At 42.5% G+C, this 20,421-nt stretch overlaps 1 protein-coding gene across 1 annotated transcript in view; it reads right to left on the bottom strand.

Annotated features, from left to right (window-relative positions):
• Positions 1-20,421, bottom strand: part of LOC138975465 (glutathione hydrolase 1 proenzyme-like) — a 29,351-nt gene that overhangs the window by 8,639 nt on the left and 291 nt on the right. The window contains exons 1-9 of the mRNA XM_070348151.1: positions 20,403-20,421; positions 10,884-11,108; positions 10,312-10,437; positions 6,251-6,348; positions 4,610-4,802; positions 3,085-3,239; positions 2,473-2,625; positions 1,126-1,259; positions 409-596 (exon numbers count right to left, since the gene is read on the bottom strand). The exon at positions 20,403-20,421 is cut by the window's right edge and continues 291 nt beyond it. Coding sequence (XP_070204252.1) covers positions 409-596; positions 1,126-1,259; positions 2,473-2,625; positions 3,085-3,239; positions 4,610-4,802; positions 6,251-6,348; positions 10,312-10,437; positions 10,884-11,108; positions 20,403-20,421 — 1,291 coding nt within the window. The remainder of the gene's footprint in view (positions 1-408; positions 597-1,125; positions 1,260-2,472; positions 2,626-3,084; positions 3,240-4,609; positions 4,803-6,250; positions 6,349-10,311; positions 10,438-10,883; positions 11,109-20,402) is intronic.

The raw sequence follows: 20,421 nt of genomic DNA, 5'->3' as shown, positions 1-20,421 counted from the left end.
TGTATGCTCCTCGATCTGCCTGTACTATATATCCTTTTTCTTCCACCCGACCTTCCCACACTCTGAGAGCATAGTCAGCTCACTCCACTTTCGTTGAGTAGGCATGCTGGGTATTTTCGTGTTTCTATTTAACCCACCGAACTCTTGACATGGATTACATGATCTTTTCCGTGCGCATTTGGTCTTCTGCTTGCGTGTACACGCGAAGGGGGTTAAGTCACTAGCAGGTCTGCACACAAGTTGACCTGGGAGATCGGAAAAATCTCCACTCTTAACCCACCAGGCGGCAGGCACCGGGATTCGAACTCACGACCTCCCGATTAGGATATTAGGAGGCCGACGTCTTACCACCTCGCCACTGCGCCCGTCAATCGCTTACACAAGGTAAATGCTAGCGTTGAAACTCACTATGTATTGATGGTACTGGTCACAGAAACAACGCTGCCTTCACCGTCCATTAAAGAAAAGTGGGAGGTGCCAGGTTTGACCACGTCATAGAACGTGGGTCCGTAATAAGCAGTGTCTTGCGTCATGGCGTCATTGATCATGGCGCGAATCTCCTGGCCTACTTCTGGTGACGTCATGTTGGTTAAAAGCTGAAAAAGGCCAACAGAATCTCTATTCGCCAATCTCGAAGGTGTGTAGTCTTGTGCTAGTGCTGATATTGATAATATTTCTAACACAATATGTATCTTTAACATTTATTGGTGTAAACAGTAGTTTTATTCGTCGTTCCTTTATAAATTTTGGTTTTACAATGCCGTAAAAACCGATCACAAGAAGTACATGTTATACATGTGCTCTTTTAAACGGCATTTTGAATTTGTGGACAGTATACGTCTTGGTATTCAAAAAAGAAACAAGTCTGGAAAAGCAATATCAACACATTCAGCCAATCTGTCGGCAAAAACATCAAGATTGGAAAGTATTCACTGAGACCGAGTCCTGGCTAACCAAAACACGTCGACCGAGACAGTGCTGTCTTGGTATTATCTACACAGGCAACTTAATTTGCATAACATGGAGAGAATTTAACTTTCAGTCATCATTAACAAAAGCATCATTGCATCGATAACCACACCCTGCACACATGCACTTACCTGTGTAAGGTCTTAAGAAACTCACCTCTGTAAGGTTTAAAAAGCTAGCATCTCCCAGCTCCGTTCGCTTGGCGTAGGCAAACTTCATGGCCTCTGTTATACGGTGGTAGGTCAGTACAGCATTCTCCTTGGATATACTACTCGCTGTGAAATTATAACCTGATCGACAAAAGCGGCAACGCATTTCTTACTCAAACATTCATAGGATATGGTCGTAGATACGTTGGCAAATTGTCAGCTTGAAATCTCAGGTGCTATTTAGGACAGTCTTTTTTTTTCTACCAAGTAAAAACATAGCTGTACGTTCATTCACACCCTCATCCAGAGTTTCATGTTTGTTTTTGAATGAATTAATTTCGCAGATTGCCACAAGGGACTTTCAAATAACCAAAGGGAAGTAAGCGCTATTTATGCATACGACATGTGTAATGGAGTAAGCGAGAGTTATACGGAACCTTTCTCCTGGCACCTCAAAGAATAAGAAAGCATTGAAATGAACAAGCGACTTTCATCCTCAAAAAAGGACGACCGCCGCAAGCTTATATGCTCATCATTCTCCAAGGCACTCTAACCAACACTTACGAACACAGTCATACACAAGAAACAGCAAAGATTCTTACAAGTGACTTTTTCAAAACTCATGTCTAAACTAGTCTCACTCTGCGCAGACTGCACCCAGGCCGTTCATTTTTGCTACGTGTCCAAATAGAGGGATGGTCTTATCCCTTGTAAAAGCCTAGAGAGATCTGAGATGGTTATATATATATATATATATGAAGTCTTATATCGCGCGCGTATCTCCAGACTCGGACTCAAGGCGCAGGGATCTATTTATGCCGTGTGAGATGGAATTTTTTACACAATACATCACGCATTCACATCGACCAGCAGATCGCAGCCATTTTGGCGCATATCCTACTTTTCACGGCCTATTATTCCAAGTCACACGGGTGTTTTGGTGGACATTTTTTTTTTATCTATGCCTATACAATTTTGCCAAGAAAGACCCTTTTGTCAATCGTGGGATCTTTAACGTGCACACCCCAATGTAGTGTACACGAAGGGACCTCGGTTTTTCGTCTCATCCGAAAAGACAGATGGTGAGCTGAATCGTTTACATAGAAACGAATGACTTTAACATTATCATTTTATTTTCTATAATAATGTCTCTTTTGAGATAATAAAGTATTATTGTATTGTATTGTATTGTATTGTTATGTATTGTATTGTATTGTATATCCCAGAATGACCCTCACTGACTGAACTCGAGAGACAAATGCAGCTTATCATTTTGTTGATTGTGTGTGTGTGTGTGTGCATGCGTGATCTTTTACCTGTGCAATCTACATAATTATCATTCAAGGAAACCTACCTGCGAGTATATTGAGGATATACTGCAGAACGACCCCGCTGCCAGGTGGAGGCATGGACAGCACCGTCATACCCTGTGACGTCATGTTAAAGGCAATGGGCTCCGTGACGTCAACTTGGTAGTTCTCCAAATCGGCTCTGGTGATTATGCCACCTGAGACACAACAAAGGTTTCGAGATCAAATCACCAAAGGGAAGTAAGCGCTCTATATACATAGGACATGTGTAATGGAGTAAGCTAGAGTAATACGGAACCTTTCTCCTGGGGGGAGGGGCGGGGGTGGGGGTGGGAGGATGGGATAAAAGACGGGGGAGGATAATGCAGACAGCTGGGTCCTTGGTAAAACGCACACAGACACATGTTCCCATTCCTCACACACACATGCACGCACGCACACACACACACACACACATGCACAACACACACACACACACACACACACAAACGCACACACCCACCCACACTCTCTCACACACACACACACACACACACACACACACACACACAGATACAACTCCCCCCACCGGGGTCCTGATTTGGCCTATTATGGTCCGCTGGACCCGAAAAGCAACAGCTAACTAACTAACTCCTCCCACCACACACACAACTGACCTGCCTCTCTGATCTCAGCGACGATCTGGTCAGTGAGTGACCCGTTGTAAAAGGCGTCAGCTCCTTCATCCGCAATCGTCTGCAGCGTCTTACCAAACGCAGGTCGAAAAACTATGTTCCCAGGAGGAACCACCTCTCCATTGTTAAAGAGATAGCTGAAACAATCAGCACGAACAATTACATATACAGTAATAGGCTACCTGCAATGAAAGCAAATCAAAAGTGTCTCTACATGGTAGGTAGCCTGCAAAAAGATAGTTGAAACAATACGCACTAACAGTTAGAGGTACATCAGTACAATTGCCGGTTAAGGGGGAGGGGGTGTTCTGGGTTACGGAAGCCCGATCACCCTTACCCGCCAAATGTACCTTTTTTTCTCGAGGAGCAATGAGAGGGAGCTTCCGGGACCCAGGACAACCCCCCCACCCCCCCCCCCCCCCCCTACCCGCCAAATGTACCTTTTTTTCTCGAGGAGAAATGAGAGGGGGCTTCCGGAACCCAGGACAACCCCCCCCCCCTTACCCACCAAATGTACCTTTTTCTCTCGAGGAGAAATGAGAGGGGGCTTCCGGAACCAAGGACAACCCCCTCCCCCACCCCCACCCTTACCCGCCAAATGTACCTTTTTTTCTCGAGGAGAAATGAGAGGGGGCTTCCGGAACCCAGCACAACCCCCCCCCCCCCTTACCCGCCAAATGTACCTTTTTTTCTCGAGGAGAAATGAGAGGGGGCTTCCGGAACCCAGCACAACCCCCCCACCCCCTCCTCCTTACCCGCCAAATGTACCTTTTTTTCTCGAGGAGAAATGAGAGGGGGCTTCCGGAACCCAGGACAACCCCCCCCCCCTTTACCCACCAAATGTACCTTTTTTTCTCGAGGAGAAATGAGAGGGGGCTTCCGGAACCCAGGACAACCCCCCCCCCCCCCTTACCCGCCAAATGTACCTTTTTTTCTCGAGGAGAAATGAGAGGGGGCTTCCGGAACCCAAGACAACCCACCCACCCCCCCCCCCCCCCCCCTTACCTGCCAAATGTACCTTTTTTTCTCGAGGAGAAATGAGAGGGGGCTTCCGGAACCCAGGACAACCCCCCCACACACCCCCCCCTTACCCGCCAAATGTACCTTTTTTCTCGAGGAGAAATGAGAGGGGGCTTCCGGAACACAGGACAACCCCCACCCCCCCACCCCCCTTACCCGCCAAATGTACCTTTTGTTCTCGGGGAGCAATGAGAGGGGGCTTCCGGAACCCTGGACAACCCCCCCCCCCCCCCTTACCCGCCAAATGTACCTTTTTTTCTCGAGGAGCAATGAGAGGGGTCTTCCGGAACCCAGGACAACCCCTCCCCCTTACTCGTCAAATGTACCTTTTTCTCTTGAAGAGAGACCCAAAAAACTTCTTCAACTACTTAATTTCAACAGCATCTGCGAAGGGGGGGGGGGGGGGGGGGCTTGCCACCCACGCACCCCCCCCCTCCCTCCGCTCTCTCACACGCTAGGACAACCCAAGGCACCCCTTCATCCTGACCTGAAGCCTGGGCTGTTCTGGATGTAGTCCTTCTCCTTGACGGCCGCGTCACTCTGGGCCTTAGTGAGCCCAAACCCATCGTTGCACAGCGTGATGGCGGGCTGGAGGAGCCTGGCCCACTCCACAGTGCCGTACATTCTGTGGAGCTCCCACAGGCCCTTCAGCTGGCCGGGGATTGCCACCGCTTTGCCCCCTGTTTAGCGTCAATAACAGTGATATATAGAGAATACTACATGGCTTGCTGTGTCGTACCAGATTTACACGAGTTGTTTTTTTAAATATTGAACTGCGAGCGAAAGCGAGCTGTTCACTATTTGAAAAAGCAACGAGTGTAAATCTGGTACGAAACAGCAAGCAATGTAGAATTCGGTTTATCCTACATACTGTACTTACGTGTATTTTACTGAAAATGTCCTGCAGTCGAGGCAGCTAAATTGAAGACGCTTGTTTCGGAACCTCGATCTCTTCTAAAGCCTCGTGCAATCTATTACGTCAAAGCAAAGAAACGTCACTCTGAAAGTGTGGCGTGACGTGTTAGTTCTAAAGATTCATCGAGGGTAATTAGCGAGCGCAATTTTTGTTTGTATAATGACGTTTGTCTTGGTGACTTTGGCATCATAAGCAGTGGAAAAACAGGTCCCTGCCAGACTTGCTTGACATGACCTCATTTTCATGATATACACACGTGTGATTTGAACGATTATTATCTCAGGGGTGTCTCTCTCACGTATGTAGGATAAATCATGTTTCTATACTATGCGGCATACAAAAAACTAGGCAGATGCGTTTGAGTGCAGATCTTTGTGATGATACCGTTTATTGTAAAAGCAGCATGACATACGATACCGTGTATTTTACGACATGTGTTATCACAAATCATCGAACGTTTGAAGGTAATGCGTTGAACGGTAACTGCAATGTCCCTTATGTGTCTCACTACCCGCTAAAACGGCTTCAAAAACGACAATTGATGGCTTTTGAGAGGATTGACATCTACAACGTTCAGCACGCCATTATGTCCTTGTTAGAAAACATAGGGGAGCAAAACTGACTATTTTGAATACACATTTGATTGTTCTTTCCAATGACGTACAAAACTTGTTGCGTATTAGCTTTTCTGAATTTTGGGGTCAATTTTAACGCGGGAACCTTGCTTTTGCGAATTTGATTTTGGGGACTGTCTGTGTTGTAGGTTCCACTGTATAGACACTACCTTACGTAAATTCAATCTGTTTGCTGAATATGGTAGGGGAATGGATGACCGTTCCAGTCATATCACTGTTTTTGCAATAAACGGCCTCATCACAAAGATCTGCACTCAAACGGATCTGCCTAGTTTTTATGCTTGACGGGTAGTACAGAGCTTATCCAGGGATACCCTGCTCAGAGCGCTGTACGATAAGGCTTTGATTAGCTAAAGACAATAAATTGTCAAAGCGTCTCTCTTTCTCTCTCTCTCTCTCTCTCTCTCTCTCTCTCTCTCTCTCTCTCTCTCTCTCTCTCTCTCTCTCTCTCTCTCTCTCACACACACACACACAAATATACGTGTCATTCCAGACATACAAAAAACACGAAAAAAACTACAGTAAGCTGAAAACAAAGAACAAAAAAAGTGAAACAAAACAGTTTACATATTCTGACCCTTTGTAGCGAGAGATTTATTTCCGATAAACATGTCGGCTGTGGCTGCAGCAGGCGCTGTCTCTCTGGCGTTGAATGCTATGCCTTGTCTCGTTTTTCTGGGGAATATGAACAGTTAGACATATTCAGGTATTGGAATATCAAATCACATGGTACCCTTCTTCTGAGCACGCACTCACACACGCATGGATGCACACGCATGAATGCTCACGCGGGTACGCACGCACGTACACATAGACACACACAAACACATACGCACGCGCGCACCCACACACACACACAAACACGCACGCACATACAAACACACACACACACACACACACACACACACATATATATATATATATATATCCCATGACCTCCCTTCTTTGTCTCTGTTACTTCAGTATGGGTATATTATATATGTTGTATTTTTATAGCTCAATAAATACATCATGGACTCCAAAAATATATGATAGTGCAGATTCCGATTTGGGCAAATAACTACTTTCCTCCCGACCTTTGACCTCGCGCCGAACAATGTGACACATTTGTATGAAGTTCCAAAATCGTATCGCACGGCTTAGAAAACCATATCAGTTGCACGCAAAAATGAATCTCGGAACTGATCTGATGTATGGGATGCAATAAACAAACGTTTCTTTCATTATGAAAGCAATGCAGGTCGAAAAAAACGAACATTCAGCTTACAAGATACACAGATGCTAGCGAACGATCGAACCTCTGTTTGCTATCCGTGTGTCGACAAGCATCGCTACCATAGGAATAATCCAAAAAAGAATATGCAACACAACAGAAAGAAAATGTGTTCCCTCAATACTGTTTCGAACGTTTTCTCCGTGTCCCTGTCTACTGCAGACCGGTTTACAAGAACAAAAACCAAAACAAGTCGCGAAAGGCGAAAATACAATATTTAGTCAAGTAGCTGTCGAACTCACAGAATGAAAGTGAACGCAATGCCATTTTTCAGCAAGACCGTATACTCGTAGCATCGTCAGTCCACCGCTCATGGCAAAGGCAGTGAAATTGACAAGAAGAGCGGGGTAGTAGTTGCGCTAAGAAGGATAGCACGCTTTTCTGTACCTCTCTTTGTTTTAACTTTCTGAGCGTGTTTTTAATCCAAACATATCATATCTATATGTTTTTGGAATCAGGAACCGACAAGGAATAAGATGAAAGTGTTTTTAAATTGATTTAGACAATTTAATTTTGATAATAATTTTTATATATTTAATTTTCAGAGCTTGTTTTTAATCCGAATATAACATATTTATATGTTTTTGGAATTAGCAAATGATGGAGAATAAGATGAACGTAAATTTGGATCGTTTTATAAATTTTTATTTTTTTTTACAATTTTCAGATTTTTAATGACCAAAGTCATCAATTAATTTTTAAGCCACCAAGCTGAAATGCAATACCGAACCCCGGGCTTCGTCGAAGATTACTTGACCAAAATTTCAACCAATTTGGTTGAAAAATGAGGGCGTGACAGTGCCGCCTCAACTTTCACGAAAAGCCGGATATGACGTCATCAAAGACATTTATCAAAAAAATGAAAAAAACGTTCGGGGATTTCATACCCAGGAACTCTCATGTCAAATTTCATAAAGATCGGTCCAGTAGTTTAGTCTGAATCGCTCTACACACACACACACACACACACACGCACGCACACACATACGCACATACACCACGACCCTCGTTTCGATTCCCCCTCGATGTTAAAATATTTAGTCAAAACTTGACTAAATATAAAAACTAGAGTTTAAGCTGGAACAAACTTAATCCAATCAGAAATATGCTTAAAGGTAGATTGTAATACACTCTTAATTGCTTTGCTGTCGAGTCCACTGCGGACTTCCTGGCAGCCACTGGTCTGAGGATCTAGCACGGCCACCAACATCGAACGCAGAAGAAGAAGAATTGCTTTGCTGCTAAAGAGTTCTATCCGCAGTTTTATTAACCCGTGCATAACACTAGTTCGAACAGTCGAACACTACTGATCACAATGCCAATGGTTGCAAACCAAAACACAACAAGTCGCGTAAGGCGAAATTACTACATTTAGTCAAGATGTGGAACTCACAGAATGAAACTGAACGTAGTCCGCCGCTAGTGCAAAAGGCAGTGAAAGTGACGAGCCTGTTTGGCGCTGTAGCGGTTGCGCTGTGCTTCATAGCACGCTTTACTGTACCTCTCTTCGTTTTAACTTTCTGAGCGTGTTTTTAATCCAAACATATCATATCTATATGTTTTTGGAATCAGGAACCGACAAGGAATAAGATGAAATAGTTTTTAAAACGATTTCGGAAATTTAATTTTAATCATAATTTTTATATTTTTAATTTTCAGAGCTTGTTTTTAATCCAAATATAACATATTTATATGTTTTTGGAATCAGAACATGATAAAGAATAAGATGAACGTAAATTTGGATCGTTTTATAACAAAATTATTTTTTTTACAATTTTCTGATTTTTAATGACCAAAGTCATTAATTAAATTTTAAGCCACCAAGCTGAAATGCAATACCGAAGTCCGGCCTTTGTCGAAGATTGCTTGGCCAAAATTTCAATCAATTTGATTGAAAATTGAGGGTGTGACAGTGCCGCCTCAACTTTTACAAAAAGCCGGATATGACGTCATAAAAGACATTTATCGAAAAAATGAAAAAAACATCCGGGGATATCATTCCCAGGAACTCTCATGGAAAATTTCTTAAAGATTGGTCCAGTAGTTTAGTCTGAATCGCTCTACACACACACAGACAGACAGACAGACACACACACACACACACACACACACACACACACACACACACACACACACACACACATACACCACACCCTCGTCTCGATTCCCCCCTCTACGTTAAAACATTTAGTCATAACTTGACTAAATGTAAAAACGAGTACTCTCCCTTGCATCGTGGCAGACGACTGTTTATCTACCGAGAAGCGTCCTTTGGCTTCGCTTCGTTATCAAACATCGGTTGTTTCACATATTTGCGAGCAAGTCTACTCTTTTGCCTGGCTCTGCAGTAAGTCCACATTGGCGATGAAGGTATCTAAGAACTTAACATGTGTGTATTTTTCCGTAATCCAGTCATATTCTTTCAAAATGCAATCAATCGGCGGTGACAGACTTGGGTCCTGTTTTCCTCACACCCATACCAGTTTAGGTTCATGCAAACACACTCGCAAAACAGTTTATCACGTAGATACATTTCAAATAGGGAGCAAATGGTTAAATCTAAACCTACATATGTGTTCCCTAGAATTTGCTTCTCTGTCAATAAGCCTAATTGTATAATAACACGTTCGAGAAAAACAACGTGGAATCGATTCTGAATCGAGTAAGCCAAATGGGTCCCAAACCCGTTTCGCCCGTTCTGCCGACCTGAAACGCAAAACAAAAGAATTGTGCGCTTCAACTAAATTAATTTCTATACGACTTCATTACTTTCTTGCAACTTATGAACCTTTACTTAAAGCTTTTAAATGATCTGAAAGTAGTGTTACCGCGTACTTATCGATGCACTCATTCGTTTTATTTTTTCAGCGACGGTCACTTAGTTTAAGGTTGCAAAAGGGCTAAGTCTCGCTGGCACCACTGTTTTACAGTCCACAGATCGCAACAGTGCCGCTAGTAGTCTACACTTTGTGTTTGATGGTAGAATGGGATATACAGATTACAACACTCGTGGTTTTTTATATGGCTTGTATTTCAGTCAAGACCCAGCGGGAATATCAATCGAGAGCCACTCGCCAGAGGCTCGTGTCTCCCGATGATATTCATCCGCTGGGTCTTGACTGAAATACAAGCCATATAAAAAACCACGAGTGTTGTAACCTATACATATATATATATATATATATACACGCGGACGGACGTTCGTGTTTTCTCTCTGTCTTGGTGTGTGTATGTACGTTTGTTGTTGTTGTTGTTGTTGTTGTTGTTGTTGTTGTTGTTGTTGTTGTTGTTGTTGTTGTTGTTGTTGTTGTAACATTGCTTGTTTTCTTCTTTCTTTGCTTCACATGCCTATCAATACCCTTTACCTGTCATAGTAGATAAAGAAATCGCCCCCTCCAATCCCAGCGCTGTGGGTGTTCATGACGCCATCACATATCACCGTGGCAACCGTCGCATCCACCACGTTACCATGGTCACGAGCCATCACCTTCCTGCAAAAACGGTGCAAAATGAAGCTTCAAAAGGAAATATCAAACCGGTGTATTTTAATCAAAATTTGTCTCCTCGGAACTTAACCGCAATTGTAGTCTTCTTGCCAGGGAAAGGCCTTTAATTAAGGTATTTTAATGGAAGATTAAGAAATGTATCAATACTAAAAATAACCTTAATCTATTCTAGTTTGGATAACCTGAACAAAAAAAGGAATATTGCAGCACAAGTTATCTACTGGTGATGATTTTATTGACTCTTTTTATGTTTTTATTTCTTATTTATTTATTTATCTACTTACCTACTTATTTATAATTTTTATTAAAAAAAATCCATCACCAGCAGAAGCACAAGCATCTCCACCACCTATTACGACCCCACCATCACCACCACAACCACCACCACACCACCACCACCACCACCTCAGATACAACTACAAGCAACTCACGTTCCAATTTGCGAGCAGATCTTGGCATCAGCGACAACGGCAGCAAAGCGGTAGCGTCCATTGCCAGACTTGTAGTTTGGTGTGTCATTTCCGCTTTGCTTTTCGGGTGTGACGTCACTTCCGTCTTTGTCACGTGACCTCAGGCCGATGGCGAGACCAATGGCAAGGCCGATGGCAATGATGACAGCGCCGCCGATAATGGCGAGAATGACACGTTTGTTGGAGCTGTGTAACACCAACAAAAAATAACAAAAAAAGACTTCAATGACAATGCGGAGGGAAATAAGTCCTAGTTTTATGCAGCCGACCCTTATCAGCCTTTTACAATTTGATTTGTCACACACGCACGCACGCACAAACGCAATTATGTACACGCACGCACGAACGAACGAACGCACACACACACGCACGCACTCTCTCAAACACACACACACACACACACACACACACACACACACACACACACACACACACACACACACACACACAGACGAATAAGCGGAGTAACTGTTCTTCAACGGCTCTCACTGATCTAAATATTTAGATCTTGTCGTCTGCTAGTCTGCTAGTAAGTAGTCTTCGGTCGTGTGAAAGTCACATCTATTTCGACTGTGTGCATCGATCCGTGTAGTGAAATGTTGATCTTTGATGATTTGGCAACATAACTTCGCTAAATGTGCTTCGAGTGTATCTCCCCGTTAACCGCATTTGAAAACGTCTTTTAACAAGACCATGTTTCGACAGCCCAGACGGGGAGGATCCTCGATAGCTCACAGGGTATATAATGTTTTCCGCCGTTTTTTGAAGAATCCTTTCAAATTTGCTATTCCAAAAGTACCTTATGACACGACTCGAGTGGCAAAGAACATTCTCTGCAATTCCTGTCTCAGTCCGTGCAGCCGTTTCGGGTCCTATCGTCATCATACAAACATACACACAGACACACACGAACCAGCTTTAAAAGTTAGATTATGTAGGAACCATGTGAACCAGTGATTTTTTCTTATGTACAACAGATACTACAGTTACTGTATTTCTGCTTTATGAAAAGCAATATTTCAAAAACAAAACTAGAGATTTGAATTTTGACCACTTTTCCCCCTTTCTGTCACCAGTACTGAAGAACAACTCATATATAAATAGATAGGCACTGTCCTACAATAAAGTTAGAGGTGCCTATCCCTACCGATAAGCACTGTTGTCAGTACAATAACTTTGATTTCAAGATGGCGGCCATCAGTTTGCAGCGTTACCGAGAAAGATTCTTGTTTTAGCGAGTACATTTAGGGGGGTGTAGTCAAAATTACTGTGTGAAAAGTGTTTGGCGCGAAGCGTTCGTCTGCAACAGATCTAGATGTGCCACTTTCAGCACGTATACAGGAACGTGTACGGGTAACGTCATCAAATCTAGTTTTTACGTCACGCGTTTGAGCCGAGATCTAGCTGCAGTCTTGGTAAACAACGTATGATTTGGAACATTGGAGAAAAAAAGTGAGTCACGGGTGACGGAATATCTACACGTACAGGTCTATGCTACACGTTCGATCATCACGTTTGCCACCAAAATGTGAACTCCAGACTGTGTGCCGGTAAAATTCCGGTTCCACTTTTTGTCGGCACCGGATCCAGTAAAAGGATCGATCCTTTTGATCGATCCTTTTGATCGATCGTTTGACCCTTTCCGCGCGTCGGGCGGAAAGGGTCAAACGCGAAAGGATCGATCCTTTTGATCGATCCTTTTGCTCGATCATTTGACCCTTTTCGCCTTCCATAGACGCATTACTAAAGTATCGATGCTATCTAATTAATCCTGCGGATAGAAAGTCCGAGCTAAGCTATTAGCCCGGGTCAAGTTGAACCTCGACACATACATTCCGGCCCTGTTATAGTCTATTAGGTAAGACATCAAACACACTTTCTGATGTAAAACATGTAAAGTATCGTTAAGCTTAAGTCATTGTTTTGACGGTTGAAAGGGAATCATTCCGTAAAACAACGCCATGCTGTTTTACATTTGGGCTATACTACTGAGAGAAAAAATGCTTGCGTGTATGTCACATTTGAAATGAAATATCTATGACATTTTAGGTAAGTAACCAAATAATATTTCTGGTGTAAAAAAATGTAAAATTTCGTTCAGTTTAAGTCACTGTTTCGACGGTTGAAAGAGAATTATGCTGTCAAAAAACGCCATTTTTGAAGGTAGACGTGGTCAAGAACCTGTGACGTCATACCCAAATATTGCTTAAATCCCCAAAACTAATTTTTGAGCATTAAATAGCCTACATGTATGTTTCTGACCAAAAATCCTATTGTTTAACATCTGGGCTATAGCACTGACAAAAGTATTAAAGACTACAGATTATATAGCACACGAGTGAATTACCAAGCGGCTGCAAATACCCACGAGTGGTTTATTTTCCAGTAATCAACGAGTTGTCGTCATTGTTTAAGCTATTTATACAACGAACAACACGGGTCGAACATGCAGTCATGCAGACGACATTTTGTACGCAATTTCATTTCAGCCTAATCACTCAGAGTGTCAAATGCGCGTCATTCAAATAGTCCCTATTCTTTTACTTTATTCTTAGTCTCCGACTCGTCGGCATTATACTTGTCTGGTCTAAATATCGGACCCCATTGCTACGATTAAAACACAATAGCGTTTATATAGCTATTCTGACATTACATTCTGTGTTAAAATCATGTTTTTGTCAGCAACAAGGACCAGAATGGTCCATGTCGTTGACAGCAGACGACGGTTCCCTTTCCGCATGAAGCCACGGAAATAACCGAACATTGAAAAACCCACGGACATGTATTACGGAGAAAACTCGGGATAACCGGATGTTTAGCATTACGTCAATATGCTAGGAATCATATGACGTCATGACGTATCGTGCTTGCCTACGTAGATTGTATGTTCGAAAGTCTGACTTCTGTTGTGAATTCGCGTGGTGAAGACTGCGGTAAATCTGTAGATGATAAGAGAACAAGGATTGTCTCAGAAGAAACGACTAAATGTTTCAGACCGGTAACTTCATTTCAACATTGCACTATATAATGGACGTTCTATGTGACAGGAGAGTTTGCTGATTTTGTGTTAAACATTGGAGAGATCGTCTGCTAGAATCAGAGATAGGTCGCTTCAGATTGCAGCTTCTGAAAATTTGCAAGGTTTGTTGCCTGTTAAAGAACTGGATTTTACACGGACAGTAAGCAACAACAAAAACACACACAAAGCAAATGGCATCGTCTGTCGAATAGTCATAGAAACAAACCTGGCGAGGTATGCGTGTTCTTCATACACGTCAGCCATTGTTGTTACAGTTTTGAGTCAACGTTGTACGTATTCTTCCGCAACAGGGTCCAATCGTCTGGGTTTCAAATGTTCTAAAAATAAATTCTAGTGTTGATTATTTTTTAGCCCTCTTTATTCTTACTTCGAATAATCCACGTGTGATTTTTGGTGTAATCAAAGTAGTTCGTTCTAATTTTTCACTTGTCTAAAAATAATCAACTAGATTTAATCCACCCCTCAGTTGCATTGCAGGAGTTGTATAATATTATTTAACGCTCGAAATTATGATAATACCATCAGTCACTTTAAAAAAAAAGGTACATCTAGTACCAAATTAACAGTCTTGTTTATGGGAGATTGAAGCCCTCGGTACAAAGTCGGGGAACGCTATGATGGCCTTTTTCAGTGGCTTTAGAAATGATAGTTCTGTTGACACATTAAACATGAGACGACACCAACACACACTTTTTTTTCTTCTTTTTTTCAGATTTTATTCACGTTTGGTGAAAATAAAAGGGTTCGTGTTTGGTGGGTTTTTTCAACGCATGGACGGTATGTGTGCTTTACCCATCACTGGCTTTCGCGAACTTGAATGCACTAGCTAGGGTTGAAGGCAGATAACACGCAAATGGATTACAAATATTTGCTAATGCGCGCGCACAAAGTCCTCTGAGGGCTCACGAAGTGTTCTTTCTTTTCAAGTTTTGCGCACGTACCTTACACCTATAGACCAAGGCTTAATTTGCCGTACATTCTTCGAGTACCCCCCGCGGGTAAGGGGGAAGAAATTACCCGATGCTCCCCAGCATGTCGCCTGACTAACCCTTGTTAAGTGTTTCTTGTATAGAATATAGTCAATTTTTGTAAAGATTTTAGTCAAGCAGTATGTAAGAAATGTTAAGTCCTTTGTACTGGAAACTTGCATTCTCCCAGTAAGGTAATACATTGTATACAACTCTCCTGTGTTCACTTTCAAGTGAATAACTATCGTTCTGATATCATTTTAAAGTGAAGCTAAAGAAACCTGGTATCGGCACTGCTGTGCATCTCCTATGATCTCAATGGTATCAAGGCACGGGTCATAGAGATCAATTTAGATCTAGATCTATTTCCGGTTGTGTTATTTTCCTTCCACCATTCCTCGATGGAAAAGAGTTCGTGTTGTTTTTGTTTTAATTTTTGTCTTTGTCGTTGATCATTGTATACACAAATTACACAAACGTCATCTTGTGAGGGACCAAAAAATATTGAAACTCTCGGATGATTTAAAAAAATCATCCTCGAGTTTCAATATTTTTCGGTCCCTCACTCGATGACGTTGTGTAATCTCTATGTACTACCCCAGCAAACATTGCACCCTCGGATCGCATGCGTAAAACACTCGGCACGAATTTCTGCACTCGAATCGAGCGCGTCACGCATGCACAAAATCGAACACGGATTTCTGCACTCGAGTCGAGTGCGTATCGCATACGCATGCATAATGTTTGTTGGGACGTTGCAAGCCCCTGGAGCAGATTTTTATTAGTGCTTTTGTGAACAAGAAACAATTGACAAGTGGCTCTATCCCCTCTCCCCCCTTTCCCCGTCGCGATATAACCTTCGTGGTTGAAAACGACGTTAAACACCAAATAAAGAAAGAAATTCTTCAAGTACTTTTTGAATAATCAAATTGAGACGTGCTTATTGCAGATAATGTGAGAGAGATCAAGTCAGGGTATAATTCGTAGAGCAGGGAAAATGGAATCCATCAACAATACCTGCAGATCTCTGAAAGAGATCAAGTCGAATGTAATCTGGCAGGGCCAAAGAATCTAGACACAGCCATCGTCGAACGCTGAAGAAGAAGAAGAACTAATCTGGCAGCCGCAGTGCAGAGAAATCTATTCAAAATAATAATGATGTCCTTGCCTAAAGAGGAATGTGCATCTTCTTCTTCTTCTTCTTCTTCTTCTTCGTTAATGGGCTGAAACTCCCACGTTCACTCATGTTTTTGCATGAGTGGGTTTTACGTGTACCCCGCCATTCAGGCAGCCATACGCTGGGTATTTTTGTGTTTCTATAACCCACCGAGCTCTGACATGAATTACAGGATCTTTTCCGTGCGCACTTGGTCTTGTGCTTGCGTGTACACACGAAGGGGGTAAAGGCACTGGCAGGTCTGCACATAAGCTGACAAGTGAGATCGGAAAAATCTTCACCCTTAACCCACCAGGCGGCCGCGACCGGGATTTGAACTCACGACCTTCCGATTAGGAGGCCGATGTCTTATCCACTAGGCCACACCGCCGTCGCATAACAAGGGATAACGGAGCGAGCTCCGATCTACATGTTTCTGAACGATGAAAGTGTAATAATTATATATATCGAGCGGACACTGTTTAAATAACTCCTTTCTTTGGCTTGTTGTCAAACCAGCATTCTTTTTGTCGGTCCTCAGAGAGCATATCGCCTTCTTCTTCTTTATCAACCTCGTTTGTTTGTTTGTTTGTTTGTTTGCTTAACGCCCAGCCGACCACGAAGGGCCCTATCAGGGCGGTGCTGCTTTGACATATAACGTGCGCCACACACAAGACAGAAGTCGCAGCACAGGCTTCATGTCTCACCCAGTCACATTATTCTGACACCGGACCAACCAGTCCTAGCACTAACCCCATAATGCCAGACGCCAGGCGGAGCAGCCACTAGCTTGCCAATTTTAAAGTCTTAGGTATGACCCGGCCGGGGTTCGAACCCACGACCTCCCGATCACGGGGCGGACGCCTTACCACTAGGCCAACCGTGCCGGTCTATCAACCTCGGTCTTCGGCCTTTTTCGATAAAGATGAAACAGATGACGATATAGGGCCTATACTCCCCTCGGACCGACAAAAAAAACTGGTCTGTGAGCAAGCCACCAAAATAATATCTTATATCAACGTTTCTGTTTCTCCACGCATTGCGACGTATGTCTTAAACAGTGCTCCGAAGAGATTCATCATTTCGTCGGCCCAAAGATCGGTGTGATAAAACCCGTTCGGCCACTCATCGGAATAGGAAAGAGTTGAGAAATTTCAACTGCGACTTGAGATAACCGTTATCTATGTCATTTGGCATCGCTTTGGCACTGAGATCAATATGATAAAAGCTCTTTAAGCCAAACAATCGCAATGGGAGGTTTGAGAGGGTTTAAAGTGTGATAACCGGGTACGTATCTGTAAGCTAGGAAACGTACCCGAAGTTGTAGTAGTGATAAGCATATCGGATTGACTGAGATTCAAATATTAGACTATAGTTCAGCCAGGAAAGCTTCTGGTCTCGAGTATTGACAAACACCTGGAGTTTTGAGAGTGTTGGCCTTGACATCCGGCTTTATGAACAAGGGGGGGGGGGGGGTGTCCTTCTGTTTCTTGTACCCCCATTTTACGACTCCCTCCTTTTTAAGACCTGCTTTTCTCAGATTTTTGGAGGTCTTAAAAGGGGGGTTCCACGGTACTCACGCCAGAACGTTTGACCGCGGTCAGCTATTATACCCCCCGCGGGACTAGAAAGAATTTACCCGATGCGACCCAGCATGTCGTACGAGGCGACTAACGGTTCTGTTTCTTCTCTTCTTTTGTCTTATTTCTGCCTTACCAGTCCTTTCACCTATATTTCCTTCCAAGAAAACTCTCCCTACTATTCCCTGCAGTTTTCCAATTCTTTTCTTGTTGTCTTATTTCTACCTGACTGGATCCATCACCTTTATTTCACTTACCAAAAGTCTTCTTTTCCACATCCTTATTTCTCTGCACCCCGCATGTCGTATGAGGCGACTAACGGATTCTGTTTCTCCTTTTACCCTTGTTAAGTGGTTCTTGTATAGAATATAGTCAATGTTTGTAAAGATTTTAGTCAAGCAGTATGTAAGAAATGTTTAGTCCTTTGTATTGGAAACTTGCATTCTCCCAGTAAGGAGCAATTTTTTGATTAGTGCTTTTGTGAACAAGAAACAATTAACAAGTGGCTCTATCCCGTCTCCCCCCTTTCCCCTATCCCATCTCCCCCCTTTCCCTCGTCGCGATATAACCTTCGTGGTTGAAAACGACGTTAAACACCAAATAAAGAAAGAAAGAAAGAAAGAAAGTCAGCTATTGTACAATAAAGTCTTCCCAGTCTTCTGTTCGGTTTGGGGGTTTAAGAGTCCTACAGGCTGAAAATACCTATTGAGGACTAGCACTGTCTTTTGATTTCTTTTTTAGGTCCTTTAAAAAAAAATAATTTGTTGTTGTTTAGCCTGGGGTCATTTTCAATATTTCAAAAGAAATCAACGCCTCATTTGTATGTTCTTTTTATTTTTTATTTTTTATTTTTTAGCCTTGGTGTCATTTTTCGTGTTTCAAAAGAAGGACTCTTTTTTCCCCAGCGGACAACTTTTCCTTCTACACCGGTATGCAAGAGACGAGGTTAGAGACTTGAGTCCGAATTAAAATAAAATAATATACTCTTAATGCAGTTTATACCGGACTAAAGTCTCCAAAAATTTACTCTGCATACCGACTCTGGTCAACTTGCTGTTGTGGGTTTTGGGGTTGTTGTTTTTTGCACGATGGAGAGGGGGGAGGAGGGGATTGGTGGTGGTGGTAGTTGTGGGGGACTGGGGGTGTAGGAAAAGCTAAGAAGTGCCTAAAACTGTTTAAAAAAAAAAACCTCAAAAAATCGCAAACGTTTTCATGGCCATTTTGGCCGTTTGTCTAAGAGAATAAATCTTAGCAACGCCTCTGCCGACATAACTCTGTACAATGTGGTCATCAAGCTGGCAGGCAAGGATGTCTGGAAGATCATTTTCCATTTGAACGAATACTAAAACTTAAGAAATTGTCATTGCTGCTACTGTTCCAACAAGACTTACAAGAAAGGTTGTACGATTTTCTCTAAACGTCATACAAGCATGACAATTTTCCAACATTTTTTTTCTCTCAAAATTTCTATTTGTCAGTTACTGGTGCGCAAAGAGATTTTAAACGAAATTTTGTTTTTCACGGCACTGACTTGGGAATAATATAAACAGTGACGAAAGTGGTTGGTTGGTTTCCGATCTGTGCGCAACTAGGGATTTAAAATTCCAAAGCTATCTAGTAATATCGGCTCCTTTTTCAGTAAATAAGCATGCCACGTACACATCCGTGACAAGGAATGAGGGTAAGTTCAAGTTTGACAAGCATTGGGAGGTCTTAAAAATAAACCACTCTCTCTCTCTCTCTCTCTCTCTCTCTCTCTCTCTCTCTCTCTCTCTCTCTCTCTCTCTCTCTCTCTCTCTCTCTTGTATTATCATTTTTTTAAAGCAAATTGATTAAAAGTTTGGTCAAGCAATCTTCGACAAAGGCCGGACTTTCGTATTGCATTTGAGCTTGATTAATTCATGAGTTTGGTCATTAAATATCTGACAATTATAATTATAATTATTTATTTTTTACAAAACGATCCAAAAATAATTTCATCTTATTCTTCATCATTTGCTGATTCCAAAGACATATAGATATGTTATATCTGGATTAAAAACAAGCTCACAAAATTAAAAATATGAAAATTATGATTCAAACTAAATTTTCGAAATCGATTTAAAAATAATTTCATCTTCTTCCTTGTCGGTTCCTGATTCCAAAACCATATTGATATGTTATGTTTGGATTAAAAACGCCACCCGCATACTAGTAATAGATCGATCGCCGTTTAAATTTCAGGAATAGCCCACCACTCCGCATAGCCTATAGGCGCCTATCAGTACTAAATCACCCGCTTAAATTTCACAGTATTTTTCGCAAAGCAAGCAATTCTTTGAATAAAATCACACCGTTTGTTGCCCTGCAGAAGCAGCATACCTGTCCCTGCCGTTTAAATTATCACACCTGTCCCCGGCCTGCCGTTTAAATTATGATCATTATCATCGTCATCGTCGTAGCCATCACGCGCGCGCAAGCTTGTGCGTGAGCGCTGTTTCGCCGTGTGTGTGTGTGTGTGTGTGTGTGTGTAAGTGTGTAAGTGTGTGTGTGTGTGTGTGTGTGTGTGTGTGAGCTATGATGTAAGTGTGTAAGTGTGTGTGTGTTTGTCTGTCTCTGTCTCTCTCTTTGTCTGTCTGTTGCTGCGGAATGTGTTTTGCCTCACTCTCTCTATCCACATGTCCACATTCAACTGTCTCCACTGACAGCACAGGCGCTCTAAAATACACGAACACAAACACGCTTAACAGAACTTACCTGGTAAATTTAGAAGATG

Source organism: Littorina saxatilis, linkage group LG9 (assembly GCF_037325665.1).
Source record: "Littorina saxatilis isolate snail1 linkage group LG9, US_GU_Lsax_2.0, whole genome shotgun sequence".
NCBI lineage: Eukaryota > Metazoa > Mollusca > Gastropoda > Littorinimorpha > Littorinidae > Littorina > Littorina saxatilis.
The sequence above is the reverse complement of the archived record's forward strand: the minus strand, read 5'-3'. Positions and strand labels throughout refer to the sequence as shown.